Source organism: Ochotona curzoniae, unplaced genomic scaffold, assembly GCF_017591425.1.
Source record: "Ochotona curzoniae isolate NIBS_2020 unplaced genomic scaffold, NIBS_Ocur_1.0 contig_4838, whole genome shotgun sequence".
NCBI lineage: Eukaryota > Metazoa > Chordata > Mammalia > Lagomorpha > Ochotonidae > Ochotona > Ochotona curzoniae.
In genome coordinates this window covers 1,365,974-1,392,188 of record NW_024466399.1, presented here as the reverse complement: position 1 = coordinate 1,392,188, position 26,215 = coordinate 1,365,974, and the positions used below count along the sequence as shown (strand labels likewise).

Genomic DNA, 26,215 nt, shown 5'->3' with positions numbered 1-26,215 from the left:
AGGACAGGTGTCCCCTGAGCAGGGCCCCTGTGTGTCTGTATTCCTCACCCTCTGTTCACTGCTTGGGTGTGTCAGCGAAGACAGCAGTGCTAAGCTGCTTTGTGTTTCTAATGTGTGTACTGTCAGGAGTTCCAGGAGAGGTGGGCCCTAGCAGTAGTGGAATGTGGGCAGAGAAGCCAGGGAAAGGTGAATGTCTGCAGCTTTGGAAGTGCCCCAGGGTATTCGTTGCCTGTCTCTTAGGATGACTTATATTGTTGGGGAAGCTGGGACACAGGTCTTCAGCTTAACGGATGGATTTCAGGGTAATGATGATTTGTTCCTCCTGGGGTTCCGATGCACTGGATTGCCATATGGATTTGTGATTTGCTATTTGTAGTGGGCCCTGCTGTTACCAAGCTTGGTTAATAAAGACTCCTTAACAAGCCTTAGACTTGTCTGGCGCGATCCTGCCCGTGTCCTGCAACGTTTCCGTTAATCAAACTCTGTTTCCACATGCAACACTGGATATTAGCTGCTTTGCAGTGGAAAAGCCACACAAGCTGGATTTATTGCTTCCTTATCAGTCAGGTTGGTGTATTAAAACTCTTGGAACAATGTCCATCAAAAGTAGAGGAGTATCTCAGTAAACAGTGCTGCTTTTTTTTTTTTATATATGGATTTATTTTATTTGAAAGGATTGCAGGGAGAGGCTGAGAGACACGGAAGCCTTCCACCTGCTGGTTCTGTGGCACATGGGTGGCGGAGTCTTGGGGTTTGAGCCATCTGCTTCTCTTCGGGTTTGTCGGCAGGGAGATGGCTAGGAAATGGAGCAGCCAGCACTCGCCCAGACCCCGGCCCTTGCAGCTTAGCCCCCCATGGCTGACTGCAGCTACAGCCTCAGGCCCCTATGCAAGGTGCTTAAAACCTTTTACAATGGAAAAATCCTTGACATTTGCTAGGAGTGAGGGCCCCATTTTTATTAAAGCCTGGAAGTGTTTCATCCAGAAAACACTGCTGTTAGTGGAATGATGGACCTGATATGAATTAGTATGTATTCATTATTGCCAGTCCTTTTCTTCTTGCATGGCTTTTGTCACCCATAAAGTGTAGGTGAGAAGGACGGTAGGAAGTACTGTTTAGGAAGTGCCCGATATTGCTTTACATGCTTTTCCTATTTTATTAATCTTTGCAACAGCTTTCCAAGGCTGTGGGTGTGGGGCGCATGGAAGTGTCCTAAGTTACATAATTACAAAATGACTGAGTGAGATGTTGAACTCGCTGTCTGTGAGGCTGGGGCCCTCCCCATTGTACCAGGCCACCTCTCCTGCTGTCTCTCTAGCTTTTGATGGGCTTTTCATCCTTCCAGAGGAGATTCTTTTTAAAATGTTGCCTTATTGAAACTAGGAAATTATTTCTTGGGAATTTCTACTTATTATTTAACATCGTTTAAGAGTAGCTGTTAATGTATTTCTCAGGTAAAAAGTTACATTCGGGCTTATTATTAAGTATAGCTAAAATTTGTTGCATACAATGTTCAAGCTACTGTGCAAAGCAACACATGTGTATTCCCTTATTTAATTTTCAGTGTCTCAAAGGTAGGCATTACTGTCATTCTCGTATCTGAGACTGAGGAAGTTAAACCTGTGGATGCTAAGTCATTCGCCCTGATTTACATGGAAAGGGGTAAAGTAGGGACTACCACTCCCGGGTCTGTGGTTCCTAACCCATAGGATAACCTGAAAGTAGGCACGTTAGTTTATGTAGCAAGTTTTACAGTTGCTGATGTGCATTCAGTTATTGAGCGTTGCAATATAAATTTGAAAATTCATGATCTTGGGCCCGGAAGTGTGGCCTAGCGGCTAAAGTCCTCACCTTGAACACACCGGGATCCCATAGGGGCGCCAGTTCTAATCCCGGCAGCTCCACTTCCCATCCAGCTCCCTGCTTGTGGCCTGGGAAAGCAGTCGAGGACGGCCCAAAGCCTTGGGACCCTGCACCCGCGTGGGAGACCCAGAGGAGGTTCCTGGTTCCCGGCTTTGGATCGGCACAGCATCGGCCGTTGTGCTCACTTGGGGGGTGAATCATCGGACGGAAGATCTTTCTCACTGTCTCTCCTCCTCTCTGTATATCTGACTTTGTAATCAAAATAAATAAAATCTTTAAAAAAAAGAAGACATGATCTTGCTGCTTATTAGCAGGTCTGAGCAAAGCTTGGAGGGAGCTGGTATTTCAGCTTAATGATTTTGAAATAGTTAGTGATGTGTGTCATAAATTCTTTCACTTTGCCGTTAGGTGATCCATATCGTTCTTGTATGAAAAATCAGCATAGGATTTGAGTGTGTGCAACGAACTTGAGAGATCTTTGAGTGTGGAGAGCTGAGCTGGCTGGCAAGGGCAAGTGTAAGCAGTGCTGTTTTGGTGCGGAATGGGTCCGTGGCCTTCCTGGCTTCGCTCAGGGACCCTCGTCTGAGCAGTGTCCCTTCCCTCTCTGGTCGGGACACTGAGGTGCAGACAGGAAGACATTATCCACCCGAGACAGGTTGCAGAGCAAATGAGTGACGAGAATGATCCAGAAGCCAGATGACCTGTCATCTCAGAGCTCTCTCATTCCAGCTTTGCTGCTCCTCAGTGCTTCTCGGCAGTCACCGTATCACACTTTATTACTTGATGGAAGGTTCCCGAATGTGGAACATTCCTAATCAGTCCTGTTCCAGCTATCAGATAGTTAGCCAGAAACAATAGTATATTGGACGTAAAAAATCAAAAGCTAATTTATGAATGTTGTAGGTCTCAACATAAAGGTGATTTGCCTCTAAAATCAGAAACGAGGAGTATTTTTGTAGATAAATGTCAGCAATGCCCTGACTTTTGACCTGAGATGGGGAGGTTTCTTGTTTGAAAATACATTTGAAGAAGAGCAGGCTAGAATGAGGGACGTCTGTTGTGAATTTTTCAGAAGATATTAGATACTTACTCAAGTAAGTAGAACTGACCACGTTTCCTGTGCTAGCCTCTTGGGTTAGAGTTTTCCTGCTTATGAGTTTAACAAGTTGATTAAATGGATGCATACAACTTAGTGTTGTAGACGCATTTTGTATTACTTACAAATGACAGCAGCTGTGCTTGAATACATTATTTCAAAGTATGTTAACAGCATGTAAAAATAGAGAATACAGTGAGCTTTCTATAAGATGGGAATCTTAATACTTTGAAATATTTCAGATGCTTTCCCTGAGTTTTTACACACATCACTATATGGGTTTGTTTGTTTGTTTGTTTTGCATACGTGACTACATTACTATCCATGTTTTTTGTTTTGTTTTTGTTTAATCTTAGGGATACCTTTCTACGCAGTAAGAAATGCAAACTGTACAAAAAGGAATTTGGGGAGAAAGTGCCTCTCTTCCCATTTTTGTTCCTTAGTGATGGCTGTTTGTTGGCCATCCATTTGTGAAATACCCGATTGTGCAAATGCCTATAAGTAACTTAAAAAGATTTCTGGTCTTTTTTTTTTTAAGGTTTATTTTTTTATTGAAAGGCGGATATACAGAGAGGAGAGACAGAGAGGAAGATCTTCCGTCCAATGATTCACTACCCAAGTGGCCACAACGGCCAGTGTTTAGCTGATCAGGAACCTTTTCTGGGTCTCCCACGTGGGTACAGGGTCCCGAGGCTTTAGGCCACCCTCCACTGCTTTCCTGGGCCACAAGCAGGGAGCTGGATGGGAAGCAGGGCAGCTGGGATAGAATCAGCACCCATATGGGATCCCAGTGTATGCAGGGAAAGGACTTCAGTTGCAAGGTTACCGTGGCAGGCCCCTATTAAAAGTTTTTAGAATTCTCTTTTTTTTGAAAATTTGCTTATTTCTGTTTTTATTTTAATTGGAAAGTCAGATATATAGAGAGGAGGAGAGACAGTGAGGAAGATCTTCCATCCGATGATTCACTCCCTAAGTGACCACAACAGCCGATGCTATGCCAGTCCGAAGCCAGGATCCAGGAACTTCTTCCAGGTCTCCCATGTGGGTACAGGGTCCCAAGGCTTTGGGCTGTCCTGGACTGCTTTCCCAGGCCACAAGCAGGGAGCTGGACGGGAAGTGGAGCTGCCGGGATTAGAACTGGTGACCATATGGGATCCTGGGGCATTCAAGGTGAGGACTTTAGCCACTAGGCCACACCTCCGGGCCCTATTTGTATTTCAAAGGCAGATTTATGGAGGAAAAGAGAGAGAGAGATCTTCCATCTGCTGGTTCACTCCCCAAATAGACCCAACAGCCAGAGCTGATCTTTTCAGGAGCCAGGAACTTCGTCCACCTCTCTCAGGTCTCTCAAGCAGGTGCAGGGTCCCAAGGACTTGGGCCGTGGTCCTCTGTGTTCCCTGGTCATAAGCAGGAAGCTGGATGGAAAGTGAAGCAGCCAGGAAATGAACCGGGCCCATATGGGACACCCTGCCCAGCCACTCTGAGGCCCCAAATGTACTTTTCTCATTGGAAAGATGCGTTATGTTAAGTAAATAGTTTCATTTGTTTCAACCCAGTGTTTTAGCTTCTGTTGTAGCACTAGATACTAGTTCTATTTCTAACTGAATCCTTCCCCCCACCCCGAATCCTTCCCCGCACCCCGGACAAACTATGGGAAATTTGTAGTGCAAACTTACTTCAACTAGATGTGTACCGAGAGAACTCTGAAAAGATTTTTGAAATAATTCATAGATACTCCAAAGGCATTTAACAAAATTTTATGATCATTGGATGGAATTTTATGATTAATGATGGAATGATTTAAATGAATATAGAAAGATGCTCAAAAGTTAGAGAGGAACGTGCAGAATAGACTATATTATCCTTTTTCTTTTCCCTTTTGAAAAATCTCTGCATGTATTTGTATGCATAGGAACAGAATTAGAAGACATATACACAACTCTTAAAGTGCTGTCAAGGACACTGGGTTGGATGTGCCAAGACTTACATTTCTGTGCTTTAATATGGTGGAAAATTTTGACGGTTTGAAAATATGTTGGCTCACAAACAATATAAAATTTGGACAAATTTGAATGCTTCCTGTGTTTTTAAAAACCTATGACTATCCTTTTGAATGTTCTATAGTTTTTATTGTCAGGAAAATTTAAAGCTATAATATGGCCTAGACTAATGTGACACTAGCTTTGTGGTTTTGCCTTTCCATGAGGCCATTTCTGTGTCTACCGATTTGTTGAAACACTACTATCACAACATAACCTTGTTAACAAAAGATAGAAAAAGATGTCTTTTGGGTGAGAAAGAGCTAAAACAAAACCAGTAGTTTTTATTCTGGTGAAGAGGGAGGGACTCGGAATTGTGTGGAAGAATTGGTTCCACTCTGAAGTGACTGAGCCTTCTAAGCATAGGGCTTTCCATGTGCAGAACAAGTAATTCGTCTTGGGGTGCTAGGTTCCTGTGCTTACCCTTAAGGATCCTGGCGTGGCAGGCCCTGGTGGCAGGCTCTGGTGGCAGGCTCTGGTGGCAGGCCCTGGTGGCAGGCCCTGGAGGCAGGCCCTGGCGTGGCAGGCTCTGGTGGCAGGCCCTGGCGTGGCAGGCTCTGGTGGCAGGCCCTGGTGGCAGGCTCTGGTGGCAGGCCTTGGTGGCAGGCCCTGGTGGCAGGCCCTGGCGTGGCAGGCTCTGGTGGCAGGCCCTGGTGGCAGGCCCTGGTGGCAGGCTCTGGTGGCAGGCTCTGGTGGCAGGCCCTGGTGGCAGGCCCTGGTGGCAGGCCTTGGTGGCAGGCCCTGGTGGCAGGCCCTGGCGTGGCAGGCCCTGGTGGCAGGCCCTGGTGGCAGGCTCTGGTGGCAGGCTCTGGTGGCAGGCCCTGGTGGCAGGCCCTGGTCTGTCTTGCTGCTCGCTTAGCCCTCGCCTCACGTTCCACCTCCTGCAGGCTGTTTTTGTTTTCTAGCCAGAGCTGACCACACCAAATGAAAATGAAATTGTGATGTTCTTTGTGCAAAGAGGAGGAAAAATTTGTCATCATATGTCATAAAATACGAGGATTTCCCTTTTAAATTGTTATTTATTTTACTGTGTTAGAAGTGATAAACTTCTAAGGTGCAAAAGAATTTTGATGTCATACTTTCATAGAAAGCAAGGAATGTTACCTTGCTCATGTTGCCTTTTATTTTGCTGAACATTTCTGATTATTTTAATTAAAATTTACCTCTATTTATTTCTGTCTTTATTTAAAAGAGAGAAAGATTTCCCAGGTGCTGGTTCACTCCTCCAATGCCCACAGCAGCCAGCACCGGGTTAAACTGAAGCCAGAAACTTAGGAAACTCGGTTGGCATCTCCTAGGGCTCCGTTAGCGGGAAGCTAGACTTGAGAGTGGAACTGACACACAAACCGGGCATGGCACTGCAGCGTGGGAAATAGATGCCCTGCGTGGAGTTTTAACCACTGTGCCAAATCCTCACCCCCTGATTATTTTGAAAGAGAAATTTAGGTAAATTTAGAGCTGATTAGGAACATAGAACATTTTTTTAAAGATTCAGTTGAAAATTTTATTTTATTTATTTATTTTTTCTTAACTTTGAAAGATTTACAGACAGGAGGGGAAACAGAGGAAGTGAGACAGATATCTTGCATCTACTGGTTCACTCCCCAAATGGCCACAGTGGCTGAGCTGAGCTGAGCTGAAGCCAGGAGGAGCTTCTTCCAGGTCTCTCACATGCGTGCAGGGTCCCAAGGCCATGAACCATCCTCTGCTGCTTTCCCCAGGCCATAAGCAGGGAGCTGGTTGGGAAGTGGAGCAGCTGGGACAAGAACTGGTGCCCATATGGGGTGCTGGTGCTGCAGATGGAGGCTTAGACTACTGTACCGTGGTGCCAGCCCCACTCCATACAGATCAGTTTCATGAAGTTTGACTTATTTATTTGAGAGGCAGAGTGCCCCCAGTAGCTGAGACTGAGGCCTGGGGTCAGGAATGAAGTCCAGGTGGGCCACCCAGGTATGGAGTCACTTCCTGGCGTCTGCGTAGACAGGAAGTTGGGATCAGGAGGGGGCCAGCTGTGATTGTCCAAGCCCACTCACTGCCCACTTCGTGATTTGATGACTTTAATTGTAGGCATGAACTTAACAGGACATTTCTGCTGTTTTCTTTGATGAATCTTGTTGTGGAGAGGTCATATATGATACCCAGATCAGCTTTGTGATTTGTATATATGTAATTAAAATGCCTGTTTATATATTGTGCTACGCTTTGCTTTGCTGAGAACTCTTGGCCCTGAGATATTTCACTGTTTGTGTGATCCTATGCCTGACTCTTCCACTGGAATGGAAGCTCATCGCAGACGTGTTGTTCTGTGTGTGTAGCATGTAGAACTTTATCTGGAGCATTGTGCAAATTTGATAGCAATTTTTGGCCTGAAATACCCAGACTGCTATTGGGCAAGGCTGGGATGCAGTGCTGGGGTTCAGGGTAGGTGCCCAGGTGCAGTGCTGGGTACAGGGTAGGTGCCCGGTGCAGTGCTGGGGTACAGAGCAGGTGCCGAGGTGCAGTGCTGGGGTACAGAGCAGGTGCCCGGTTCAGTGCTGGGGTACAGGGTAGGTACACAGGTGCAGTGCTGGGTACAGGGTAGGTACACAGGTGCAGTGCTGGGGTACAGGGTAGGTTCCCGGTTCAGTGCTGGGGTACAGGGTAGGTACACAGGTGCAGTACTGGGTACAGGGTAGGTGCCCGGTGCAGTGCTGGGTACAGGGTAGGTACACAGGTGCAGTGCTGGGTACAGGGTAGGTGCCCGGTGCAGTGCTGGGGTACAGGGTAGGTACACAGGTGCAGTGCTGGGGTCCAGGGTAGGTGCCCAGGTGCAGTGCTGGGGTACAGAGCAGGTGCCCGGTGCAGTGCTGGGTACAGGGTAGGGGCCCAGGTGGGAGTGAGCTTGCACTAGTGCCCCCTCGGAAGGCTTTCACCAGCTGCTCTGCATTCTCCACACCCCTGTTCTCTCCTTCCTTCTCCCTGTCAGACCTGGGATTCTCTTCCTCACTTTCACTGAATCCTTTTCCTAATCAAGTAGTCACTTTCTCAAGGAAGTCTGTGTATTAGCTTACCTGAAAGGTGAAATTCAGCGCCTGGCGCGGTAACCTGGTGGCTGACGTCCCCCTCGCCCTGCATGTGCTGGGATCCCATATGGGTGCCGGTTTGTCTACTGGCTTTTCCACTTCCCTTCTAGAAAGCTCCCTGCTTGAGGCCTGGGAAAGGGCCGCCCAAAGCCTTGGGACCCTGCACCCACCTGGGAGACCTGGAGGTACTCCTGGCTCTTGGCTTCTGATCGGCTTTGCATTGGCCGTTGCGGTCACTTGGGGAGTGAATTATTAGGCAGAAGATATTTCTCTCTGTCTCTCCTCCTCTCTTTATATATCTGACTTTGCAATAAAAATAAACAAATCTTTAAAAAAAAGTGAAATGCATCCATGTAATTGTATAGTCCTGAAACATTAAGAATTTACATTTATTTATATGATTAGTAAATGGTGGTCTGCCTTGCTAGACTTTTTCATTTTTAAATATATATATATATTTAAAGATTTCTTTTATTTTTATTGGAAAGGCAGATATACAGAGAGGAGAGACAGAGAGGAAGATCTTCCGTCCAATGATTCACTCCCCAAGTGAGCGCAACGGCCGATGCTATGCTGATCCGAAGCCAGGAGTCTCTCTGGGTCTCCCACGCGGGTGCAGGGTTCCAAAGCTTTGGGCCATCCTTGACTGCTTTCCCAGGCCACAGGCAGGGAGCTGGATGGAAGCAGGGCTGCCGGGATTGGAACCGGCGCCCATATGGCATCCCAGGTGTGCAAGGCGAGGACCTTAACCACTTGTGCCACCGTGCCGGGCCCGAGAGCCATTTGTTATCTCGGTGACGTGGGTGATGTGAAAAGTCCGATCTGACAGTCCCAGAGAGGCAACACGTGAGGCTGTTGGTGTTCAGTAAAGATGTGCTGGGATTCTGAGTAAGCCTCGGGTAGGAGGGAGTACGTGTATTTTAATCTGCTGTAACTTGTTTAGGGTGTCAATGTGGCTTGCCTCGTGAGGGAGAGTGGATAGGTGTGTGTGCAAAGCTGGGAAATGCTGCTACAACACCTTGTGCAGGCTCAAAGGGTTTTAAATTATATCTTGAAAACTAATAGATATTTCATTCTGAGCCATAGAGTGTCTGTTTTAATATGAAATTATTTTGCCCCTAATCTTTGAATGAGTGTTAATTTTTGGAAAGCTGAGGGATCTGCATTTTGTGGTTTTGTGTTAGGCGCCAGAAAGCTAGTTAGAAAGTAAATCAGGGCCTGGCAGCATGGCCTAGCAGGTAAAGTCCTCACCTTGAACGTGCTGGGATCCCTTATGGGCGCTGGTTCTAACCCCGGCAGCTCCACTTCCCATCCAGCTCCCTGCTTGTGGCCTGGGAAAGCAGTCGAGGACGGCCCAAAGCCTTGGGACCCTGCATCCGTGTGGGAGACCCTGAGGAGGTTCCTGGCTCCTGGCTTTGGTCCGGCACAGCACCAGCCGTTGCACTCACTTGGAGAGTGAGTCATCGGACAGAGGACCTTCCTCTCTGTCTCTCCTCCTCTGTGTGTGTCTGACTTTGCAATAAAAATAAATAAATCTTAAAAAAAAATAAATCAAAACAGATGTGATGTTAGAGCGATCACACTAGTACTATGTTGATGGACTTCCGTGGAACGATGATTGAAACCCTAGAAACGAGGACAGCACAGCCGAGTCTGGGTTCTTCACCCGCGACTAGCCAGGAGACGCGTGGTGAGTAACTTACCCTCTCCGTTTCTGACCTGGGAGACGAATGCCTACTCCAGAGGGTTCATGTGAGAAATAGGTGATGTGCTTTACATGAAAAGGAAAGGGTTTAGTGGCTGGCACACAGTAAGTGTTTTGTTAGTTCTCTGTTTTGTGCTTGCATGTGTCAGAACACACAGATCAGGTAACCTCACAGTGTGCGCTCTGCTGGCTTCGTCTTGCTGGAGTCAAGCTGATGCGGTGCTGTGGGTGTGTCCTCCGCAGGGCTGTGCGCACAGCCACATCAGCTCTGGAGCACTGGTGACCCTAGCGAACATTTCAAGTCTAGAGTTCTATGTTCCCTTGTACTTATTGTTTGAAATGTAAATAAATTCTGATTCCATATCTCTCCAGTGTTTCTCATAGGTTCTAGCTCCTCATTACTTTGGATTATTGTATTCTCATTGTTAAAGTAAAATATTGATTCTAGATATTAAGTATATCAACAGTTTCTCTTGTGTTACTATTTTTTCTTATTTTGCTCTTCTTCAAAGCATAATACATTCTAAAAGATATGTGTAAGGGGCAGACACAGTGGTGCAGGAGGCTAAGCCTCTGCACCTCCGCCTGCAGTACCAGCATCTTGGATAGGTGCTGATGCCAGTCGTGGCTGCTCCAGTTCCCATCCTGGGACAGCAGCAGAGGCTGATCCAATCGCCCCCATGGAAGACCCTGAGGAAGCGCGTGGCCCCTGGCTTTAGACTGGCTCAGCTCTGGCAACCGCAGTCATTTGGGGAGTGAACCAGTAGATTTCTTTCTCTGTCTCTCCTCTCCCTGTAACCCTGACTTTCCAATAAAAATAAATGTTTAAAAAAATCATTTTTAATTGATTAAAAATTTTATTGGTTGGAAAGGCAGAAAGTGGAGATGGACCTTCTGCATATGCAGGTGCACTCCCTGGATTTGTGTCAATGACTCGGGCTGTGCTGGGCAGAAGCCAGGAGCCCAGAATTTCATCCAGGTAACTCACATAGTTGCAGGGGTCCACGCACTTGGGCCATTTTTCCTGGGAGTAGTTTGCAAGGAGCAGAGTTAGAAGTGGAGCGGCAGGTGGGCCCAGTGTGGTAGCTTAGAAGCTAAAGTCTTCCCCTTGCACGTGCCAGGATCCCATGTGGGCACTGGTTCTAATCCCTTGGCCCCACCTCCCATCCAGCTCCCTGCTTGTGGCCTGGGAAAGCAGTCAGGGACGGCTCAAAACCTTGGGACCCTGCACCCGCGTGGGAGACTGAAGAAGCTCCTGGCTTCAGATCAGCTCAGCCATTGCAGACACTTGGGGAGTGAATCAATGGACTGAAGTCCTCCTCTCTCCCTCTGTCTCTTCTCTCTGTACGTCAGACTTTCCAATTAAAAAAAAAAAAAGAGTGGAGCAGCTGGGACTCAAACTCTCCAAATGGCCACAGTGGCCATTCATGGGCCAGGCTGAAGCCAGAGCCAGGATCTCCTGCTTGTCTCCCACTTGGGTGACAGGTCTTTAGGAACCTTCCGCTTCCTGCCAGGCGCGCTGGTAGGGGCCGCCTGGGAGCACGCAGCCTGGACCGAGGCAGGCGCTCTGATTTGGGATGCCGGTGTCAGACGCAGCATGAAGTGATTGCTCGCGTCATGATCGAGTGGCCGAGAGGGCCATGTTTTTTCTCTTTGTGTTTGGAAGCGTTTTCGCTCATGGATTGTTGACTTTGAGGAACTCACTCGGGGCAGACTTTTGAATATTGTCACCGTGTCCTTGTGAGACTGGCTCAGTCCTGGTTGCGTTGAGGGATGTTTATCGGCCTCATTACTCTGTAGCCTCCCGTTGCCAGTAGCATGCCTCAGCTGTGGCAACCAAGCGTTTCCAGACCTTGCCAGATGTCCTCTGTGTAACAAGATTGCTTTAATGAGGCACCCCTGACCTGAGATGATATCATTAGAGGCCTCCAAGTCCGAGATTACACTCGCAAGCTTAGTGTTACCGTCATGAATGGGCCTGGAGCGCATCTGTCTATAAGATCTTTGTGCAGGGTTAGGAGTGCAGTGCACTCTCATGTGGCTTAATGACAAGGGACATAGTCGGAGCGGCGAGGCGCTAGGCAACCTTGTCACGGTGGGACTGTCCTAGAGTGACTCGGCCACTCAGGAGCTTCTGCATGGGACCTAGTGATGGGGTGAGCACCAGGCTGCTGGCGGGACATGAAACCTCATGCTTGGTCAGGTTTTTGTCATTGAGGGTGCAAAATGAAAAATCTGATTCTTCTCAACATTGTTCAGTGAAGCTTTTAAAAAAATTACAAGCCTGCTGTCACCTAATTGTTTAAAATATAGATTTTTAAAGATTTATTTTTTATTGAAAAGTCAGATACACAGAGGAGGAGGAGAGACAGAGAGGAAAATCTGTCCAGTGTTCGCTCCCCAAGTGACCGCAATGGCTGGTGCTGTGCCAATTCGAAGCCAGGAGCCAGGAGCTTCTTCCAGGTCTCCCACACAGGTGCAGGGTCCCAAGGCTTTTGGCCGTCCTCAGCTGATTTCCCAGGGCACAAACAGGGAGCTGGATGGGAAGTGGAGCTGCTGGGATTAGAACTGGTACCCATATGGGATCCCAGCATGTTCAAGGCAAGGAGTTTAGCTGCTAGGCCACCGTGCTGGGCCTGGGCTTCCCTTTTTTTTTTTTTTTTTTTTTTTTTAAAGATTATGTATTTGAAAGGGGGAATAGCAGAGGAAGCAGTGGAAGCTTAGGGATCTCGCACACACGGGCCCACTCCGCGGATGGCTGCAGCGCCTGTAGGCCGGGCCAGAGCCAGGTGCTTCCTCGAGGTCTTCCATGTGAGCGACGGGCCAAGGGACTGGGGTTGAGTTCTGCTGCTTTCCCAGGCCACGGCAGGGAGCGGGACTGGAGGCTGAGCCCTGAGACCAGAAGTGGAGCCCACACGGATGCCTGGTTAGCAGGCGGCAGCTTTACCCGCTCCACCACAATGTTTGTTTCTTGTTCCAGTGTTTGGATGTCATGAACTGTGTTTTTGTATTTTTTTCAAAATAATTTTATTCACCACGTTAGATATTTTAACATGCATGTTTTTGTCTTAAGTTAATCTGTATAGTCTGCCTTAGCCAGAATAGCACAGACTTAAATATACCTCTCTCCTGATTTACTATTGTCCTGCGTTTTTCTCATATCTGTTGTCAATTTCCTCATTCGTTTGACGCCATCTCTGACGGGCAAGTCATTTTTTGCTTTTACTGTTAGCGACAGTGAGAAAGCACGGACAGGACACCAAAAAATCCCCTGTGTAGTTATTTCTTGACAAGCTCCCCAGGCTGTGGAAAGCACCCTGATACCTGTGTTGGATGCTACAGGAAGATGCCCAGGGGAGGTTCGCTTCCCGCCTGCCTGCGAGCGTTAAGAACCAGGAGTCTTACCTAGGTGTGAGGGATGTCAGTGTTGTTGCTGTGGGTAGTTAGAGCCTGGGAGCCGGACTGCCCGGCCCCGAGCGCCAGCTCCGCCTCTTGCTGTTGGGCTCACTCCTGGGTCACGTCGCAGCTTCCAGCAGTGCTAACAGCATCTTCGCTGCATGGCTGCGGTGGGAATTGGATTCCCTTTCTCCCATGAAGGCTTGTTCTGACCAGTCTACAGTGAAGTCTAGCAATGCTGAGTGCTCCGTCAATGTCGTTGCTGTTACATGAAATTTTTCCTTTTGTAGTTTTGGTGTTAGGAAATTAAAGTTAACACTGATCTGCTATTTAAATAATAACTTTTTCTTTAAATTAATTACATTGCATTATGTGGCACAGTTTTATGAATAACTTGATCTTACTGTTTGTATAATGATTTTGAATTCGGTAGTTATTATAAGCTAACTTTTAGATAGTACTCTGTTATTTATAAAATGATACTTTATAAATAGAATGTTACTCACATTCAGATATGAATCTGTGGTAGATTATATTTGGTATATATGGACTCGGGGTAGTCCTTGCCTTGCACGTGCCAGAGATATATGAATATACATGTTTTTTGGCTCATTAGCTAGAAATATTTTTTGTTTATTGCCTACTTAGCATATTAATTTGTATAATAATTAATTTGTTTAATTTTGCCTGATAATGCTTTTTTTCTTTTTATTATTATTATTAATTACATTGTATTAATAGGCTCTGGGATTTTCCCAACCCCTCCTCCTTCCCTCCCCCCATGGTGGATTCCTCCACCTTGTTGCAGTATTACAAATGAAATTCAGTTGAGAATCTTCCATTGCAAGCATATACCAAGCAAAGAGTCCAGCATCTAATTGTCCAGATACATTCAACGGTTTCTTGGGGAGACCATCTCTGGTCTGGAGGTAGCGCTGGCAGAATATCATCCTGGTCAATAAAAGGCCCCAACTTAATATCAACAACAATTTACAATATTACAGTAGTAATTGTCATGGTATTGAGTAACCAACATGTTACAAGATGCAAGCTCTCAACCTCATCCTGTGACTACTTCATTGACATTTTGGTTTTGGTTTATATATAACCAGCTTCTGTGCACCTTAAAATGGCTGTAGGGTACTATTCAACTGTCTCGGGTCTATCCTCATTTTAGTATCTAACAGTCTATAACGTTGAGGCATAATTCTGCTGCACCTGGCAGATTTTAGGATAGTCTAAACCAGCTTATAACTCTAGCAAGGCATATGACAGCAGTTGAGGTGTAGAACTGTATTAGGAGGGGTGTGCAGAGAATTCTCCCATTCCCCAGTGAGGAGTATCTAATCTCTGTGTCCTACCTAGTAAGGCATATGTGAATCCACACTGACTGTTTCCTGTCTGGTTCTAAGCTTTCCTTATTGTTCTCTGTCTATTCTGATTGTGTGTGTTTTTGGCGAGGGGACTCTGGAGCAGCCCTGATGGTCATTGCCAGAGAGGGTGGGGATCCAAAGTTGGAACTGAGTAAGGACCAGAGAAAGCTCCCCTTCCAAGTCTCAAAGGAAGTTTGCTGTTCTTCTGTGTCTGTGGACCGCTCAGGGCTCCCAGCTGTTGTTCCGATGACCTTCGGTCCTGCATGGAAGGATTTGGGCTTCTTCCATCCCATGTGGTAGATTCCAACTGGGGTGGGTGACCTCAGAGTCCTTGGCTTCCAAAGGCACTCCAATTCCCAATGGTCTCTTTGGCAGTTGGAATTTAGTCCTTGGTGCCCATACGGATAGTCCTTCTTGTAGATCCAGGGGTCTCCAGAGTTGGGATACAAGCCTCCTCCTGTCCCCCTGCTCCACTCTGGGGGTCCTCCCCGCCCCCTCCCGCCCCCCCCCCCGTGCATATGACCTCCTGTTAAGAGGTTGTCAGGATCGCTTTTGTCTCTCCCTATATGTCTTTGTAGTTTTACTATTGACTAATGCTGATAATGCTTTTTAAAGGTGCTGAGAAAGAATTGATGATTCAGAAATGGCCTTGGTAATCAAGTCGGTTTGTATTACTATAGGGTTTTGGTAATAAAATACTGTGAAAACCGTGTGATACCGGCAAACATCACTGTTTTTTCATTTGAACATTCTTTATTCCCATCACTTCCCCTGGTTTACCAAGAGAAGTCTGTGCCCATTAAGGGCCGACATTCATGGTGTCTGCCGACTCTCCTCACGTGCATGGCTTGTTAATAATATACATTCTCCTTGGCTGACACTAACACAAACACAGGACATTTCTGAATCATCAGCTTTTTCTTCCATCATCCCAGGAAGCAGTACTTACAAATTAATTATGCTGGCTATTCTGTAATCAAAAATTGTTTCTACAGTCGATCTTTAAGACATTCTGATATTCATGCAAAGAATGTAATTGAAAATTTTTATCTGAATAGAATGTGAAAAAGCTAGTACAGTTGTTGAATGAAAGTGTTTTCATTTTTGTCTACAGGACTGTAGAGGGCGCTGTTTCATTAGGAATAGTCATCTGGTTTCACTGGCTTTAGCCATTTACAACAATTTTGTTAAGTCAGAGTACAACGGTAGTTTTTAACAAGTGTATCTTTTTTTTTTAAAAAAAAAAGTTTTGACTGAAATTAATGTAACTAATGTGATCTAGTTAATATTTGATGATAAACTTTGGTATACTGTACCAGATTGCAAATTTTCCATGTTTTAGATTATTTAATGTAATTGAAATTTGGATTTCCCCTCTTTATGTGGTTACCATAGTAAAGGGTTTTTTCCCCCACCATCTATCTACCTTTGAAAATTGAGAATTCACAGGTTACATAAGCAATCTCTTTGTCTTCCTTCAGATAGGTCTTAATAGAGCAAAAGTAACAACCATGTAATGGAAATGAATTATCATGACTTAGGCTTATGTATTTTTTTTAAAGACTTGCTTTAAGTGTTTGAAAGGCAGGGTTACGGAGGGGGGGCGGGGAGAGATAGGTTGAGATAGATTTTCTGTCCGCTGTTTTCGCTTCCCAAATGGCTGCAAGGGTTGAAGTTGGATCAGGCCAGAGAAGCTAGGAACCAGGACAACTCTGGGGTCTTCCATGTAGGTTCAGGGACCAAGTACTTGGCCCATCTTCCACTGCTCTCCCACGTGCATTAGCAAGGAACTGGATGGGAAATTGAGAAGCTGGGTCTCACACTGGCATCCATACGAGATGCTGGCACCAGAAGAGGCAGTTGTACTTGCTGTACCACAATGGTGGATCCATAAGCATGTTGTCTTTATTAAGAAAGGTGGTTGGGCCTTGTGGCTAAAATCCTCACCCTGGTGCACTGGGATCCCATTCGGGTGCTGGTTTGCATCCCAGTTGCTTCCCTTCCCTTCCAGTTCCCTGCTTGTGGACTGGAAAAGCAGTAGAAGACAGCCCAAGGCCTTGGGACCCTGCACCCACGTGGGACACCTGCAGGAGGCGCCTCGCTTCGGATTGGCTCAGCCATTGCAGCCACGTGGGGAATGAACCAGTGCATGGAAGATCTTTCTGTCTGGCCTTCTGTCTGTAACTCTGCCTTTTCAATAAAAATAAAATAAATCTTAAAAAAAAAAAAAAGGAAAAGAGAGGTTGTTACACCGAAGTGGAATTTAAAAACCTGGGCAGACTTTGGGTGGAAGTATGAATTTTTAGTGTTCAGAGAGCAGTTTATAAATTCAAAACTTTAGCTGTAACTAATCATTCTAGTTTAATGTGTAACTGAAAGAGGAAGAATTTCCATCTTCTATCTTACAGAATTGCTTTTAGGCTCTGGTTTTTAATAACATGGTTCAAGTGTCAGCAGGACTGAATAATTTGGCAACTATTTGAATAAGTTCAAGTTCGAGTAGGAGGGATATTTTGAAATAAAAGTTCAGATGTATTTTTTAAATTATGAGACTGTTGGATAAGTACTTTTCTAAAACACAGGCAATTTTAAGGAATCCTGACTCAGACGTTGCCAAAATTTTCTTCCTTTTGGCCGAAACCGTGCGTTAAAGGTTGTTGGGTCTTACACTGCCTTTGTAAGTAAGAGTTTGTCCCCCTGAGTCCCTGGAAGAGGGAGAGCAGGTCCGCTTCTCCCAGGTAGAAGGATTGCCGAGTTGGAGCTTCCTCATGAAGTAAGTGAGCCCTGTTTTTTGTCTTTAACTCTCAAGGCCCCGCCGTCCATGGTCAGTAATGAGCAGCGCCAGCACGCAGAACACATATTCTTATCATTCAGGAAGTCCAAGTCGCCGTTCGCCGTTTGTAAGCATATTTTAGGTAAGTATCCCCTTCACAAGTATATTGGCATAATCAGATCTGGTGTTTCTGTCTTGATGATGAGCTTTTTAAATTCTTTGTAAGACAAATAGGTTAATACAGCTACACTCTTTTTTTTTTTTTTTTTTAATCAATGATCATTTCCACTGCAGTGCTCTTCAAGCCAGACAGGGAGCTTTGTTTAGACTCTGAATTTTTCCCCCCCAGATCCAGTGTTCAGTAATGTGTTTTGTTACTTCGCATACTACAAATGCTGTTAATGCTGGTATTGCTTCTAAAGATGATATAGCTCATTATAGGAAATGTGTGCTAGTATTTCTTTTTCCGGTGCAGTTTTGAAGTTCAAATTATTTTGTAGGTTCCTACAGTTCTTCCTTTCAGATGCTGTTCCGTGCTTTTGTTTTGTTTTCAGTCCCATTTAGTTTGTTACTCAGTGTGCTCAGTGATTGTCGGTCACTCCTGGGGATCTTTGCTGAATAGCCTCAAGTGACATAATGATTGTTACTGTTGTTAAGTATGTTTTATGAGTTCCTTATTTCTGACATACACATGGCAATGATGTCCCCAAGCTAGTCACAGCATTTATAGCTCTCTTGTCCCAAATGGCATTTTCTAAGAGGGTGAATGATACTGCCATCTGCCTCTTAGATATTTTTCAGTAATAGTGAGAGAGATTTTGTGGGTTATTGTTGTTTTATAGCCTGATTACCTTTGGCTGTTTATCTTAGTTGGAGCCAGGTTGAAGGCTCTGAAAGGTTGCACGAGTCATCTCCAACACAAATGAGTGTCAGGAATGAAAACATCTGACCTCTTCTTTTTGTGTGTTCAAGCTGATAGCAGTCTGTGGCTTTCAGATTGAGATAAGCCATAACCCAGGTTCCGTGTTAGGGATGCTTTACACATAGGGCTGATCAACCTGAGCCGCCGTGTGGTGGCGGTGGAGAACACTGCTGTGGAAGCCGGTGGATGGAGTAGCCTGTGGTGACTGCTCAAGGCAAGGCGCCACCCATCCTCGGGGCTGCCTTTCCACCTGCACTGTGGGAGTGATGGTGTCTGCCTGAAGGGACGTGGCTCGCTTACATGGTTTTCAGTGCATATATAATAATATGTAAGCAATGAAGTAAATGTCATAACCGCATTGCCTAATATTAAAATATTAAATAGCATTTTTAAATAATTTAATTGCAACGCCGTGTTTGTGAGGCGCGAGCAGCAGTGGTCAGGTGGCTCATCCAGGAGGTAGCTTCCACTGTTTCAGGAACAGCTTCATCACCTGCCGTTTGACGCACAGTGATGGCATCATGTCGGTCTGTTGGAGTAGTCAGTTTCCTGCTTGGGTTGATTTGTCTCTGGCGCTAAGGAAATTTGCTGTCTTACACCTGTGGCGAATATGCCACTGTTCAATTCAAAGAAAGAAGGAAAGGTGCAAGTGTAAAGAGTTCAGGGAGACATCAGCTCATCCTTGTTGCCTTGAAATTGTCCACTGTTAACAGATTGAGAAAACCACCATGTCAGGCTATTAACCTCAGATAATGTGAGTCTGATTTTCATGGCATATGCTTACCTACATTGGCGGGAATTCCATCAGCATTGCATCTGACTCCTGCTATAATTCAGTTGTCATTCTAGATGAGTTGGGAAAACTTGATCTAAGTTACGAATATCTTATTAGAGCTTTTTAAAAAATATATATATATGTATTTATACTGCTCTTTCTTTTCTAGAATGTATATATTTTCTAAAGAACTATTTTGCTTTGTTAAGATTTTGAAGTTATTTTGGAATACTTTGGTTTTCTTGGTAACCTTTCCTGGACAGTAGTATTGCTAGTTGTGGCTGTGCTTTTACAATCAGTTGAGACATTAACGGTTTAAAAGCTGGAATGCATGTATTACAAACATAATCATTAATGTACTGCAAGGCTCTGTGTTACATTAATCTGTACATCTAAACTTCACAGAAAATCTTTGAATTCCTTACTGGGTTGCCACCAGCACAGAAGGGTCAATTCCTCTAAGAAGACTTCTCATACAAGTGGCAGTCAATCACAGTTCAGAATTTTCACATTCTCACTGAGGGTTGTACGTCATGTTTGCAGAGCCCCTGGGGACTGTGCTCAAGGCAAGGGGAGGCTTCCCCGTCGATGCTTCTCTTCCAGTCTCTGCAATTCCTCCTCTGCACTCTCAACCAACCTCAGTGTTTGTCTGTTCCTTGGTTTCTTCATTTCCCCCCTCCTTGCCCTGTTATTTTCATCTGTTTTGTTTGCTTTGCGCTCTGTGTGTGCATGCGTGTGTTTGTGTGGGACACGTGCTTGCTGCTCCTGTCATTGGCGAGCGTGTAGCCGGTCTCCTCCGCAGGGCTTGGACTCAGGAGTCCTTTAGGGGCCAGGCGTTAAACCAGTAGGGTCAGCGAGGTCATCTAAGCCAAAATTGTAGTATTCTTTTTAGGGAACAAGAGATTTTGTTCATATTTTAGAATTAGCCAAGCAAAATTCAAATAAGAAACCAGTAAAACATTCAAACGCTGGATTCTCTGGTGAACCCTGACTTATGCATTTGGGAAATTGGATCCTGAAAGGTGCTGTCAGAATGAGCTTTCTCATCTGAAGTTTCTTGTTGTTGCTCAAGCACCAACTGCAGAATTGACGCTGCCTGTACTGGGGACAGAGCTGGATAGGAGCTGAGCAGCTGTGTCTTCATTTTCTTCCAATTCTTGGTTGGAATTTATTGCTTTTTTTTCCTGTTGCTTTTCTTTATTTTCAGGTAGCTGGTAAGATACGAACGGATTTGATGTGTGATTCATGATCAAAGATAGTTGCTGTGACAGCACGTGTAAGCTTTCTGCCAGAGTGGCCTACGCTAACCATCCGGGCAGTGCCTTGGAGGTGGTGGGGCTCACTGAGAGGAGCTGATCCAGAGGTTCTAGGTTGGCAGCGTCGTCACGAGCCTTCAGCTGTGAGCATCCTTTGTAGCAGAGAGCAAGGATGAAGGATCGTGTGGACCTGTGAGGCATCCACCCACGTGGCAGGCTTCTGGAGTTTGCGCTGCTCCTTTACTTGTTTGTGTTAATACACAGATACAGCTTACGAAGGCTAATAGTGGTGTTTTCTAATGTATGAGAAAATGTAGTTTTCCTATCAGCTTAGGAAATTTTCTTGCTTTCAAAGTTAGAGTTTGCTCGTCTTGTTCCTTTTTCCCTGAAGACAGCTCACTCTGGTAGCAGTCCTTTAGAGCCCTTCATTCAGAACCCGGCAGAGGGATCTCAGATCCCTGTGCCTCTTACAAATTGCTCACCTCCTTCTATCATCGCTTTCCCACCTGTGCCATCCATAGGTAGGAAAGGGCAGGCTGTAAGCAGTGCTTCTTAGAAGGAAGCCGGCTTCCTCCCTCGGGAGCCACACTGCGTGTTTCTGTGGTGTGTCTTCAGTCGCATTAAGGCGAGGAGAGGGAGGCCTCGCCGGAACCTCTCGCTGCCCCGTGCCTTCAGCTTTCCCTTACCCTCCTGGGGCAGCAGCTTCTTCAACTAACGCGCAGAAATGCAACTGCATGCTTTTTGGACTTCTGAAATCCTGTGTGAGTCCTTGGATTTTATTTCCTTATTAGAGTCATGGTTTAGGACTTCAAGTTTCTTGTCCTTCAAATCACAGTACAAAATGAAGACAGGCAAGCAGCCATCATTTTGCTCAGAAGGAGAGGTGTGAGTTTAAGAGAGATTTTTGCAATCACCTGGATGAGACAGTTCCCGCTTGCCTCAGGTGACTTGCCTAGGTACAACCTCCTCCTTGAAGAAGGTCCTTGGTTTTTGATCCTTTCTGAAACTTTAAATGTATCTTTGTATAAAAGGTTCAGATTTTTAGAAGCCATTCCTTTGTTTTAGTGATTTTTATTAGCATTGTAATATTCCTAAGTTGTTTGTGTTTTTTTTTGTGTGTGTGTGAATTCTGATGATCATCCTGTAAGAAGCTGATGATTCAGGTCAGCTGCTTTTTCTCACCTGCTCCCTCACTAAGCACCTGCAAGTGAGAACATTGCACAGTGTACCAGGGGGACATTCTTTGCTGAGATCAAAGAATGAGTCATTTCAACTCTTAATGGGAACTCCTTCTTTTCATTAAGTTTTTTGGTTTCTTTTTTGTTTGTTTGTTTGTTTTCCTTTTTAAGGTCCAGTTTGGTTCCTTTCTTTGTGTGTGTGGTGGGGGGGGGGGGTGTTGAACCTCCTGCATAGTAGTCTAGTGTGATAGGAATTCATGTAGGTCACACCTTTTTTCTCATATTTTTATAGCTAATTGTGTCAAAACCATTTGTAAGGTTTTTAAAGAACCTGAGCTTGAATAGGATGGAAAGCAGTGTGCTTGCCCCTGTCTTCATACTCTTCTGATCCGTTCTTGGAAGCTGCCGTTCTGCCCCTAGAGCTAACCTCATGACCATGATCCTGGCAAGAGTCTGCAGTCTAAGCACAGACTTTCCGTGGATTTCATAGGCCAGTTATTTTTTAGAACTTCAGAATATTTCTACTTTTTCTTGACTTTTTTTTTTTTTTCCCCTTTTGATAAGACTGTTTGGAAACTGTAGTGGTATTGGTGAATAGGAGAAAAAAATAGAAAATGAATGTAAACTATTTCTTAGTCTTATTAATTTTCCATTCTTCCCTTCCCTCAATTGAGCGTGTAGTTTAGCTACTGTAACTTACAAGTTACAATCCGGTCTTTCTAAAGTAGCTTGGGGGTTTGACTTAGTTGATCACTATCGCAATCAGAAAATAACAGGAGCTTCACACCTTGTGTAAATGTGACTTGCTCTGTCTTTACATTTAGAAAAGAAAGCAATTGGACCTACTTCTGAACTTGCTATTGGAGATGGGCCATCCTGCTGTAGCCATGTGACTTAAAAACTCAGTTACTTCAGCGCTATGGCTCATCACAAATAGTAATGTTCTGAGACTAGTTTATTAAGACTGGTTTTTTTCCAGATCAAAGTTGTGTTTTGCACAGGGTGAGAACCTCCTAGGCAATTTTCTGATTGCTTTCTATTTTTGTTTTATCATTTTTTTTAAAGCTGTGTTATTTTTTAGTTCTTCATGCTTTGGAAGTAACAGTTGAAGAGAGGTGAGGAAAGTTTGTGAAAATTGTGGTCGATGATTAGCTGCCACCTGCCTGAGGTATCTTCTGAGAGGAACTAACCTCTTTGTGGTGCTAGAGCAAGGTCACTGGATAAAATAAAGAACAGGTAACCATCTCATTCCTTGTCTGCAAAGTTCCGTTTTAAAAATTAATAAACGCATAGTGTTCAGAGTCATGTGAACTATGTTTAAAGAATGCTCTTGATTTTTTTTTTTTTTTTCCTCCTCAGAAACTAGTAAAGTGGACTATGTGCTTTTCCAAGCTGCCACGGCCATCATGGAAGCAGTGGTCCGAGAGTGGATTCTCTTGGAGAAAGGTAGCATCGAGTCCCTGCGGACATTCCTTTTAACCTATGTCTTACAGAGGCCTAAGTAAGTACTGGGGCGGTCCTGCTGCTCATGCGCTGTCGCTCAGCCTGTGTGTGTCTTTTCAGGACGTGACTTCGTCGGTATTTTTTGCAATAAAGACGTTGCGGTTGAGTTCTCTATGCTTGTATGTTTTGTTGTCGTCTTCAGAGGTCATTGTTTTGAAAGTCAGAGAGGGGGCGATACAGACAAATCTTCCATCTGCTGATCCACTCCTTGAATAACCATGATGGCAGGCTGTAGGCCAGGCCCACCAGGCCCAAGTCAGGAAGCAGGGGGCTTCCTCCAGGTCTCCCACGTGAGCGCAGGGGCCCAAGCACTCGGGCCATCTTTCATTGCTTCCCCAGGCCTTTAGTAACCAAGTGATTGGGAAGTGGGTCAGCCCGACTTCAGAGGTGCCCATATGGAGTCGATGAATTTGCACCGTATGCCGCAAAGCTAGGCCCATGGATTTTGCATTTGTAGTAACTGTACGCAATTGTAGGGTGTTTCGGAGTTTATTATTGAGCCAGTGCCTTTAGTTAGGTTTATTCTCAGATTTGTTTTTGTTTCTCTGGATATAATGCTGGATATTAGGATTTTTTTGTTGTTATTGTTGAATTCTGAATAATTTGCCTGTAAATTAAAGTCTATCTGAGAGTTCCTCAAAACTCATTTAAGGGCCCGGCACCCTGGCCTAGCGGCTAAAGTCCTCGCCTTGACGGCCCGGATCCCATATGGGCGCTGGTTCTAATCCCGGCAGCTCCATTTCCCATCCACCTCCCTGCTTGTGGCCTGGGAAAGCAGTTGAGGACAGCCCGAAGCCTTGGGACCCTGCACCTGTGTGGGAGACCTGAAAGAAGTTCCTGGCTCCTGGCTTCTGATTGACGCAGTACTGGCCGTTGTTATCACTTGAGGAGTGAATCATCAGACAGAAGATCTTCCTCTGTCTCCTCTCTATATATATCTGACTTTGCAGTAAAAATAAATAAATCTTTTTTAAAAACTCTCATTTAATTGTTATTTTGTTGCTTGGTATTCAAGTGTGATTATCTCTCTGAATATGTATTAAATAGTAATTGCTGTAATTTGTAGATGAGAGCAGGAAAGAGAAAAAAGTTAGGTACTATTAGCAAACTAAGTGTTATATTTATGTTTGTATGTGCAAATATGCTTAAAAAAGAGTCTATAAGCTGAATCACCGCATTTTTCAACAGCTTCCTCTGAAGAAGACATCAATTTTGAGGAATTTTATTTCTGTGAATTTTCCTTTTATGTTATATGATCTGCATTTAACCAATTTATGTGATTGTTTTCTTTTTTTGAGATTTATTTTTATTGGAAAGGCAAATCAGATTTATGCAAAGTAGAGAAAGAAAGATTTTTCCATTCACTGGTTCACTCCCCAAATTGCCGCCAATGGCAGGGGCTGAGCCAATCCAAAGCCAGGAGTCAGGAGCCTCTTCCAGGTCTCCCACGCGTGTACAGGGTCCTAAGGCTTTAGTTCATCCTCGACTGCTTTCCCAGGACACGAGCAGAGAGCTGGATGGGAAAGTGTTTCAGCCAGAGCATGAAAAGCCCATATGGGATTTACAGCTGGCATTTGTAAGGTGAGGATTAAGCAAAAAGTTTAGTTGTACAAGTTTTAAAAGAAATTGATTTATTAAAAAACAAAACAAACAAACAAAACGAGCCAGGGGCCAGTGCTTTTGTGCTGCTGGTTTGTAAAGGATGGTTCTCCGATTAGTGCCACTGCTGTGCCATTTGGGGTACCTGTTTGGGTCCCAGCTGCTCCACTTCCCATCCAGCTCCCTGCTTACGGCCTGGGAAGTCAGTGGAGGATGGCCCAAAGCCTTGAGACCCTGCACCCAAGGGGGAGACCCAGAGGAAACTTGAGGCTCCCGGCTTCGGAGCAGCCTAGCTGTCACTGTTTAGACCATTTGGGGAGTTAACTAACAGGTGGAGGAGCTCTGTCTTTCCCTGTCTGTGTTACTCTGCTTTCCCAGTAAAATAAATTTTTTAAAACAACACCAACAAAGGTTTTCAAATATCTCCTAAAAATAGGCAGTGCCCCTTAATGCTTGCAGTGTGTGCGGTTGGGACGTGTGCTGGTGTCCAAAATCAGTGAAGAGAAACTTGGGTCCAGATGTGTAGCTTTAGGAATAGTGATTAATAAACATTCATAAAAGGCTTACATGTAATGGAGAAGATACTGTCCTGTATTTGTTCCTATGGATTGTTGAGTAACATAGTCTTAGTTTGTAGTGTTCAATGGTAATTACTAGCCTGCCTTGGGCGCTCAGTGGAGTGCTCACTGCTTGCCCCTTAGAAGCGCGGATGAGAGAAAAGGTCAAAATTAACTGCCTGTCAGCTTTAGGTTTATTGGAGAACGTGTCATAAATGAGGGAAAATGTATAACTTTGGGGTGGAGCATGGCTTATTTTTTCCCTTAGATTTGATAGAATAAGAAAGATTGAAAGCTTTTGGCTTCTCCTTTGCATTGTTTTAGGGTACTAATGTCATTCAGTTGTGGCAGTATCTTGCCCTTTTTTTGTTTCCATTGGAGATACGCTGCTAGACCTAACAAGGCCATTGTTTCTTTCGACGTCTCTGTAGGTAAAGAAAGGCTAGGTGCAAGAGGTCTCCATTTGGCCAATGAATGTTGGATTATCTTGCTCATTTTCTTGCGTGGACGATAACTTGCAAGGGTCAAAATTTCTCTTCCAGCAACCATGGAAGAGAAAGACCGTGTTCAGCCTTAGTAACATGATGCTTGTTTTGATCTGTCCTTTATGCTAGTAAAATGTTTTACGGCCACGTTTAAAAATGTGCACACACTATTGTTAAGCAGCTCATTATTTTATTTTTTTTTAAGATTTATTTTTATTTTTATTGGAAAGTCAGATATACAGAGAGGAGAGACAGAGAGGAAGATCTTCCCCAAGTGAGCACAACGGCTGATGCTATGCCATGCCAATCCGAAGCCAGGAGCCTCTTCCGGGTCTCCCGCGGGTGCAGGGTCCCAAAGCTTTGGGCCGTCCTCGACTGCTTTCCCAGGCCACAGGCAGGGAGCTGGAAGGGAAGCGGGGCTGCCGGGATTAGAACCGGCGCCCATATGGGATCTTGGGCGTACAAGGCGAGGACCTTAACCACTGCGCCACCGCGCCGGGCCCGAGTAGGTCATTTTTATACTCAGTCTCACTAACACATTTTGTTGGGCTTTTTTTTTTTTTTTTAAGATTAATTTTTACTAGAAAGGCAGAATTAACAAAGAGAAGGAGAGCAGGAGAAAGACCTGTTTTT

General features: G+C 45.0%; 1 protein-coding gene across 5 annotated transcripts in view; it reads left to right on the top strand.

Moving 5' to 3' along the window:
• Positions 1-26,215, top strand: part of XPO4 (exportin 4) — a 96,312-nt gene that overhangs the window by 1,507 nt on the left and 68,590 nt on the right. For 4 of the 5 annotated variants that reach the window (XM_040988363.1, XM_040988365.1, XM_040988361.1 and 1 more), the window contains exons 2-3: positions 17,344-17,449; positions 22,798-22,939. In XM_040988363.1, the coding sequence (XP_040844297.1) occupies positions 17,344-17,449; positions 22,798-22,939 (248 nt within the window). Of the gene's footprint in view, positions 1-17,343; positions 17,450-22,537; positions 22,675-22,797; positions 22,940-26,215 lie in introns of those variants that run through there. The other variant, XM_040988364.1, reaches the window with a different exon arrangement.